Source organism: Echinococcus granulosus (assembly GCF_000524195.1).
Source record: "Echinococcus granulosus chromosome Unknown EG_S00024, whole genome shotgun sequence".
NCBI lineage: Eukaryota > Metazoa > Platyhelminthes > Cestoda > Cyclophyllidea > Taeniidae > Echinococcus > Echinococcus granulosus.
In genome coordinates, this window is record NW_020170404.1 from 1 (window position 1) to 9,449 (window position 9,449).

General features: G+C 44.8%; 2 protein-coding genes across 2 annotated transcripts; one reads left to right on the forward strand and one right to left on the reverse strand. All coding sequences in view use genetic code 11, as the record gives it.

The window, feature by feature from the left end:
• Positions 1-259: 259 nt before the first annotated feature.
• On the forward strand, positions 260-1,431 carry EGR_04035 (Carbonyl reductase [NADPH]; the record flags this gene model as incomplete). Its single annotated transcript, XM_024493284.1, has 6 exons — positions 260-268; positions 319-431; positions 470-594; positions 712-869; positions 938-1,001; positions 1,319-1,431. 6 exons carry the CDS (start codon positions 260-262, stop codon positions 1,429-1,431), a joined length of 582 nt encoding a protein of 193 aa, XP_024352198.1.
• Positions 1,432-6,740: 5,309 nt separating this feature from the next.
• Positions 6,741-8,647, reverse strand: EGR_04036 (Carbonyl reductase [NADPH]; the record flags this gene model as incomplete). Its single annotated transcript, XM_024493285.1, has 6 exons — positions 6,741-6,853; positions 7,173-7,236; positions 7,624-7,720; positions 7,759-7,871; positions 7,909-8,184; positions 8,633-8,647. 6 exons carry the CDS (start codon positions 8,645-8,647, stop codon positions 6,741-6,743), a joined length of 678 nt encoding a protein of 225 aa, XP_024352199.1.
• Between the last annotated feature and the right edge of the window lie 802 nt (positions 8,648-9,449).

Consider the following 9,449-nt stretch of genomic DNA (forward strand, 5'->3'; position numbering starts at 1 on the left):
ACAGTCGAAGGCACAGAGTACCATATTGTGATTCGGATACCACACAAAGGCATGTCGTGACAAAATACGAGGCTTGCAAAGAGGCTTTCAAAGATCCATATGCGAAATTCTATGCTACGTCCACACTTACTTAGTGTTTCTTTATCCATCGTACATTCGTAAGTTCATTCCTCTTCCAAAAAGACGTCATCACATGCTACATTGACGCTAGCAAGAGACTAAAATATGACTGACTGACATGGATCCACCTTCTACCTCGATGTTGACAGTCAAAATAGCAGGCAATGAGACAAATGCAATCAACCTGCCACCATCTAGACTGACTCCACAGCACCGTTTGGTGAGCAAGCCAGAGTCACTATTGCCACGAATTACACAGCCACAGTGAAAATGTGCACGGGGTTATTGCCACTGATGGCGAAGGACTCAAGGTGTGCCAACACAAATAACATGGTCATTGCTTGTACAGACTTGTTAATGTCGCTAGTACGATGGCTGCTATGATGTTGCTGTGCTCAATGTCAAAGGAGATGGCTGCCAAGTTTAAGAGTCACCTGTCCCTGCACGAGCTGGATGAACTCATGGCGTCTTTGAGTAAGCACATTTGGTCGTTGTGTAGTTTATTTTATTTCACCAACACATGCTGTCTTAAATGAGGATAATTGGTTACCTGCGTTGAAAGCAGTCATTGACGTCGATGATTATGTATAGTCGCTTTTATTACCTTAAAGCACGCAGAAGTGGGGGATCATGAGAAGGCGGGCTTTTCCAATTCCGCGTACGGTATGTCGAAAGTGGGCCTGTGGAGAGCCACCTCCATTCTGGCTGAAAAATTCAAATCTCATCCTCGTCACATTCTCATCAATTCGGTATACTTTTTCGGAGTTATGGGACATGATAAATTGTGGTAATCAAACACTTTTTTTCTATTCTCTAGTGTTGTCCTGGCTATGTTGACACAGACATGACAAATCACAAGGGTCATAAGACTGTCTTAGAAGGTACGTTTGGACGACGCTTGCTCTTGTCAGCAACTAGCTCTTGTTTGCTTTGCTGCAGTCCAATCATGGCAATGAAATGAGTTGAAGTTGAGTGAAGTGAGTTTTAAGGTGACCAGTGGTACTTCCTATAAACTCAAATTGTCCTGTCCTGAAATGACATTTGAATTCCGCGTTATCTTAGTGAAACCTGATCAATACTTTGCTCATCAGTAGAAGAAAGCCATGATGTTGCACAAAGTGTCTTCAGGTGATAGGGTCAGGATGCAGCATGAATGGCTGTGCCCTCTCAAAGATAAAGGTTCCGCTTGTACGTCCAGGTGCTGACACGCCGGTCTACCTTGCTACATTACCGAAGGATGCAACTGAGCCCTTCGGTCAGTTCGTCAATGAACGCCACGTTGCTGATGTGGACAAGGAGTGTCCACTCTGAGCCAAGCTAATACCACTAGCGAAACTAAATTCTAGTGTCAATTTGAAGAATGTTCTCATCACCCTCCTCTTTTTTAAAATTAAACATTGTTTGTCGTTGCCTCTTCTTTTCGTTGGAAACACCAGACCGAGAATATTGCTATCGCGGTTACGCGTATGACACGGCTACCAGTTAATGTCGTATTTGTTGTAGACATGCGCGTGAGCCATGGCAATGAAATAATGATGGTGCGTGTAGTCGGCATTTGTTGACAATCTGTTCATCACTTTGTCGGCTACAGTCAAAATTTAAGGCTTCTCGTATTAGTTCATGGGTAGGAAAGGTTAGGCGGCTGGAATCCCTTGCTGAATGCGTGGAGTTGGTCTTTCACTATGCACGAACCCCATATCGTACTTCACCTATAGGCTGGATGAGATCAGTCTGTGGGGATCAGCGGTCTCTAATTGCTACCACTGATTTGTTTTTTAACCTTCCTCCATCCTAATTATTGCCTCAATGCTATGTTTGTGGAGAGGTGAATATACAAAAGTGAGGCGACGAAACAGCTCCTCTTCTCCTTGGAGCAAAAGCAATATCCATGACAATGAGTTGTTGCAGAACCGCATCCAGGTTATTGCTATGGCCCTGATGGCTTTCAGTGGGCTCTGTGCGCCAACACTGGGCGTGTGATGGAACACGAACGCGGGTGAAGGGAGGAGTGTTTACTAGCCACCGCCTGAAGCATGACGCAAATATGAGTTACGATAATTTACATCCAAGTCGGTGCGGAAGTGTGATGTGAGACTGTGCATGATAGTTAGTCAAGTACTCTCAGTTGGAAGTTGATAAAAACCATCGGAATGAATGGGTTGTTAAGGGCGGCGGATGATGAAGGTTGGTGATGAGGTGAATTGTGTCGCCGTCTATCACAGTGTTTGGTCAAACTCCTGTGCATCAGTCATTTGGCAATTACCCTTATCCCTACTCGGTTGGAGGCATCAGCAAGCATCATGACCGCATGATCTCAGTTACCCCGGAGAGAGAATGCAACAATTCAAACTCGAGATGACCTTCATCTACACCCGTCTAAAATAATAGATATGAATAGATCTCTAGGACTTGCGGGTGTACTTCCAATGACAATCAATTAAAACAGTAATTAACACGAAGGAAAAGGAACATTATCGGAGCCTCCTATGAAGAGGCGCTGAGGGGAAGAACGAGTAAGGACGACGTGAGGTGAGGCGGTTGTTCCAGTGTCATGGTGTGCAAGCTTGGGTTGTGTAATTACGGTATCCCTAGGGGCAGGACGAATGCAATAAGCACAGTTCCCCATGTGGACTGTTTTGCCGTCCGATTTTTCTTCTCTCCGGGTAGTACGTCTAGGCTAGAGAGACTAAGTTACCACTCCAACCATCGGACTCAGTAAATAACAAAGGAAGTAAGTTTACTTTCGCCAATATTTCCTGATACCCTCGCTGCCAGTGGTGACGAACCCTGCAGACTGACCAAGCAGCAAATGGCAAAATTAAACCTGGGTACCCCAAAAGAGAGAGCCTCGAAGTCAGACTACAAGGGAGATTGTCATTCCAACATGATCAAAGCATTACTTCCACCTTGATTGATCTCGCTCAATGAGTAGACAAGTTCGTGTCAAATATTCGCACTCGTGGTGACCATTTAGGTACAAGTACAACATGAGTAGTTCAACGATGCGGTTACCACGAAACTAGGTCTTCCGCGTCCATATCAGTGAGGAGGAGACAGTCAACAAACGCCGGCTGCACCCGCTATTACTGTTTGGCAGCCAGGGTCACGCTCATGTCAGCTTCCAGTACGATCCTGTCTGCTGTTTCTAAAGCATAACTGCTCCATCAACATTCATTTTCGTTATGGAGGCAGTCCGTTGATTCATGTAAAAGAACAGGCGACGACTAGCAATTTTAATTTATGGGGAAGGCAGGGAGATGAGGTTAACCCCCAAACTTGCATTACGATTTGTTTTTCCTGATGGGAGTGATTTGGCCCAGTAGGGACACCCCTTGTTCTCATCGACAACTTGACGTTCGCTGATGAACTAACTGTAGGTCTCAGTTGCAAGATAGGTCGCCGTATGTCCACACACAGGGTCTGCTTCACTATGACCCCACTACCTGAAAGTACTTCGAGCCATATCGTGCCATTCCTCTACTGGTGGCTAAAATAGTGATCAGATTCCACTAAATTGACAGAACATTCAAAGCCCGTTTCAGAATAGGACAACTTAAGTGATTGTGTTAAGTTTTGTTAGACAAATTACACTTTAATTAACTTTGTTTCAATGCGCTTCAGTAATATTATAGGACAAGAGAAAGGAGATCATGAGATAACAGTGTACAAGAGCAATTGGTGTCCTGGCGTACCTTTCACGATGGTTTTACGGCTTTTGTGACTCGACATGTCTGTGTTCATGTGTCCCGGACAACACTTGAGAATAGCAAAAATGTTTAATCACCATAATTTCACCTTCTTGTCAAAAGTTGTGGCTCCGCATAGGTGAGGATCAGATTTGAATTGCTCGCCCAGAATGGCAGTGACTTTCCAAAGGTCAAATTTCGACATCCTGTAGGCGGAATTGGGAACACTCACCTCTGTGCAACACATGCCCTATCCGAAGAAACGAATGGGTATTTGGGATTTTAAACAGAAATGGAGGGTAGAATCCTACAATGTCGCAACAGAAAACGAAAAATCATTGCGTTTCATTTTAAAGACAGAGATCATAAAGCGAAATCGAAGACATGAGCAAAGATAATTTTGAAAACAACATCAAAACCTCTACATTAGTTCATTCCGATTTCGTCAGCAGACCCGCACTTCGTTGCACACCCACCAGCAGTCATACCTACCTACTCCTCCTCCCATCGTTCACTATAACTCCGACGAACTCCCACTCTCGCATCCTCATGCCCGTGTCCAACTCCGTTTGTGGTGGCATCTCTGCCGAACCCTAAGCTGGCTCACATCACCTCCTCCCGCATCCACTTGTCACTTCCGGCCACACATGTCCACTGTCAGCCACCAGTCGGGCGTACAGCAAGCTTTGAGCCTAAAGTCCCACATCTCAAGTGCCACGTCACCAATTTCGAGACTGCATCACCCTCTGGCCCATTATCATGCCTGTTGCTGTGCGGTCTGTAAATTCTACAAGACGGTAGGAGGCGAAAACATGGAACGAGCTAGATGGTGTGGTTGTAGGTTAGTTGTGAGGGGAGTATCGTCCCTCTTACTCCTCCCCTCCGTGTATGTGTGCACACGTACATTGTATGCATGCTACCACCGGAGGAGAAGAGCACACTCCCACACCTTCCTCCTTGCTGGTGTCGTTGTCCTGAATTTCACTGATGGGCTAATCCTTGAGGTGGAAGGGACTGAGAGAGCTCAGGGCTGCTCAAAGTTAACAGTCATCTTTCCATACGGAATCACCTTTGCCATCAAAGTTCCAGGTTTCACCCCGTTGACCGGAGTATCAGTGACGGGGACAATACACAGTTAAGTTAAGCAGTGATTACTCCATTGCATTTGACATAAATGAGCAAATAAGACGCTTTGAATTGACTTGCCCTTAAAGTAAAAAATAAATTTGGCAGTTTGGAGTTGGTAGCATACGACGCTACTGATTGGTGGAATGACTACCTTCTGCCATTTGTAGCAGCTCCATTCGGAAGGCGAATAATGTGGAAAATGGCTTTAACTTCTTGATTCTATTACTATTTTGACAGAAGTAATTAGCGTGAAAGGAAATGGGTGCTGAGTGCAAAAGGCCCTTATAGAAGAACTGGTTAAACTCATGTTGTCCGTCCTACTTAGATCTTTATCTCTCCATTCCTCTCGGCTCCTTTGCTCGAAAAGTTCCGCTAATGCTCTTTATCCCACATAATAATTACTACTTTAAATGGTGGCCATTGCAACCAGACACACAAGCCCAGGAGATTTATTCGCTCCCATCATACCAGACAGGCAGAAGATGGAGCTAACACCAAGTCTGAATGATAATAGTAAATGCCAGATGCTACACGCACTAGAGTAAGACCAAACACTATGATAGACGGCGCCATCCGTTGCCTCCCTACTACCCTTCATCATCCTCCACCCTAATTCCATCTATTCCGTCAAATTTTTATCACCTCCCAATCGGTAAGCCTTGACTAACAGTCGCATATCGCACTTCCGCACCGATGTGGATGTAAACTACCGCAACCTGTATTTGCATCATGGTTCACGCTGTGGATAGTAAACACTCCTCCCTTCACCCAAATTTGTGATCCATCACACACCCAGTGTTGGCGCCCGGAGCCTACTACAAGCCGTCAGGACTACGGCTAGGCCATAGCAATAACCTGGACGCGGTTTTGCAACAACTCATTGTCATGGATATTGCTTTTGCTCCAAGAAGAGGAACCGTTTCGTCGCCTCGCTTTTGTCTATTCACCTCTCCACAAACGTGGCATTGAAGCGAGAATTGGGATAAAAGAACACTAAAAGACAAATTAGCGGTACCAATTAGAGATGATTGACGTCCACAAAGCGATCTCACCTATCCCATTAGCGGAGTACGAAAAAGCACTCATGGAGTAAGTTCCGTCTACCTCCTGCCCGAAATGTTAAAATTGAATGAATCTCCGAGGTTTGTGCATCGCGTTACAATGATCGTTTGAAATAGCAATTATGATGAAGGAAAACGAAACACTACCAAAAGTTCTTGAGTGGATTTGCTGACTGGAACTGAGATAAAGAAAAGGACAGAAAGAACCACACGAGGTCGTCCGGTTCCCCAGAGTCGCGAAACACAAAACTATCATCTCCTTGGGACGGTCACCGGAAGAGGCCTCAAAATCAGCCTAAGGTAGATTTTGAAATCTCAATATTGTAATACCGCTAATCTAGGCCGTACCAACTGCTTACGGCTGCGGCGACCCGCTGATGATACATAATGGAGAGAGATTGACCTCACGAATTCACTGATGCACCTTAGTAAGCCAACCCTTCCTGGCTCTGAGCTAACATGAATAGCTCAAAATTATAATCACCACACAGATAAGCTCTCTGCAGCCGGCGCAGTGATTAGCAAACAATCAACCAACGCCGACTACGACCAGTAAGACACTAACTGGCGGCCGTGTCATACGCCTAAACTGAGGCAGCAACGTTCTTCTCTTTGCGCCTACTTGTTTCAATGACTCATAGAAAAGAAGACGCTAAAACATGCTAATTTTTTAAAAAAGGAGAGAGATTAGGAAATCTATAAATTTGGCTCTAAAATTTGGTTTTGCTGATGGGATTTGATTGGCTCAGAGCGGGCCCTCCTTGTCCACATCGACAACTTGACGTTCGCTGACGAGCTGACCGTAGGGCTCAGTCACACCCTTCGGCAAAGTCGCCAGATAGACCGGCGTGTCAGCGCCTAAATGCACACATGAAATCATTATCGCTGGTAGCGTGTGCCCAAAAATGAGCTCCCTTGAACCCGACCTTATTACCTAAAAGCGGTTCACGTAATATCATGGCATTCTTCTACTGATGGTCAAAATAGTGACTATGTGCACTAAGACAAGGCGACATCAAAAGGCCACTTCAAGACAGGAGGAAGGTAGCAGTCATGAGAAGCACTGGTAGTCAAACTAGACCTCACTTCACTTCATGCTATTTCAGTGGTATGATAATACAATCGATTTGGACTCGACTGCTAGTTGTTGACAGGAGCAAGCGTGGTCCAAACGTACCTTCTAAGATGGTCTTGGGACCCTTGTGACTTGTCGTGTTTGTGTCAACATAGCCGGGACAACACTAGCCAATAGGAAAAATGCTTGGTTACCGCAATTTCAACTTTTTGTCAAAATGCATAAATCAACAAAGGCATGCCAAAGTGATCAGAATGTGACGAGGATCAGATTGGAATTGTCCGGCTAGAATGGCAGTAGCCCTCCACAGACCGACTTTTGACATGGCGCAAGTGGAATTGGAAAAGCCCACCTTTTTGTGGTCTCCTGCTTCCGCGTGCCTGAAGGTAATCAAAGCGACTATACACAACCATTGGCGCCGGTTCAATTTGCAGCATAATGACGGCTTTGAATGGACATAACAGACTATCACTCTTTATGAGATCATAAATAAGTGAAACAAACTACGCTCAACTATAATATACTTAATGAAAGACGCTATCAGTTCATCCACTTCCTGCAAAGTCAAGCGACCCTTGAACTTGGCCGCCATTTCCTTCGACATTGCACGCAACGACATCATAGCAGCCATGCTAGCGACATTAACAAGTCTGAACAAGCAATGGACATGTTATTTGTGCTGGCGCACCTTGAGTCCTTCGCCATCAATGGCAAGAACCCCGTGCACATTTTCACTGTGGCTGTGTAATTCGTGGCAATAGTGACTCTGGCTTGCTCACCAAACGGTGCTGTGGAGTCAGTCTAGATGCCAGTATGCAAAATTATGTAAAAAATCCACTTTGTATGCAGTTCCAGCATTGTTTGCTAGAATATCTATTCCATCTGGATAGTTGGCTTTCATGAATTCCGCCAGTTTGTGTCGACTATCGGCATCTGTGATGTCAAGTTGGTGGAACTTCACGCTCAGGCGCCTGTCCTCAAGCACCTTTACGGCCTCCAAACCCAGCTTCTCGTTTTGTGCTGTCAAGCAGACGTGCCAGTGGGAAGCTGGCTTCAGGCCTTGAACCAGTAGCTCCACTATTCCATTTCCAATACCCTTGTTAGCGCCTGTAGCCTGCAACGCAAATGGAGAGAATGAAGTCCACTTCCTTAGGTTTATATAAGTAACACAAGAATGATGTGTGACAGACTCAGTGCACGAATCGCGCTGGATGTTTAGTACTCGTATTTAAGTATCGAAATACCGAACATACATTCGCATTACAGATAAATTTGTGTTTTTAGTCAACACCGATGATTCCCTATCTACTATTACCACCAAATCAAATTTTCAAGGAAACACAACTTGTTCCAGAATTTGGGAGCAGTCTATTCCAATCATAGCGAGACAATTCATCGAAATAACATTCCGAAATACAATGCATGTAATGTACTCTGTTTAATGCCAGTACTTTGTTCTTCATAAGCTTGACACTACTAAGGGAAAAATGGCGAGGGCTTTAACCATTAAATAACTTGCGAATGTTAGTAAAAAGGAGGTTCACACAACGAAATACACCTACAATAGCGACGTACATGCTCACCCACGACGTAAACGAAGTGCTACTCTGTGCCTTCTGGTCGGGTTTTGCAGCACCCACACGACCTTGACTGTTGATTGGGGGGGGGGGGGAATGCTCTCTGATAGCTGATTGGCTACTTGAAGCCTTAGTCTCGGATCAATTTTAGATAAGATAGCAAGAGGACACAGGGCTAAGTAACCACATGAAGGTAAGTGTTATCGACTGTTAGAGATCCACACAAATTATTGTAGCCAAAGCCCTCACCTAGAGACCAGCGAACAGCAAAAACCTTTCAAGTATGTTCGCAGCCTTTTCACGTAACTCGAAATACAGGCAAATGGTAGCTGTGGCTGAACGACCCTATGTCGTCCTTCCTATTCTCTTCTTTATCTCGCCGTTCCGCTGAGTTCACATAGTCAAATAGTTCCGTCAATGGACGGTTCCATACGTAATATTAATAATAATCTTAGTTTACGGTCATCGGAACCAGATACCGAAATGCAGCAAGGTTATTCACTTCCATTCCTTCAGCCGAGTCACAGTGGAAACTTAGCCTACGTTTTAATTCTGCTTCTCTGTTTACGGGATAGATAAAATCCTTTTGTTTAGCTAAACCATCATTTGAGCGGAGTAACTCGCATGGCATCCTCACTACATTCTCATCAACTCTCTCCAGAAACAACATGCCATCCTTTTTTTTCGAATCCTCTCTCTCACTGTAATTTCACTTCTTTGCACAACGATGACAAGGCGTTAAGACTATAGGACCAGCTTAGACAAAGCATCCATGTCTAATTTATGAAGAAATGTGCTGCCA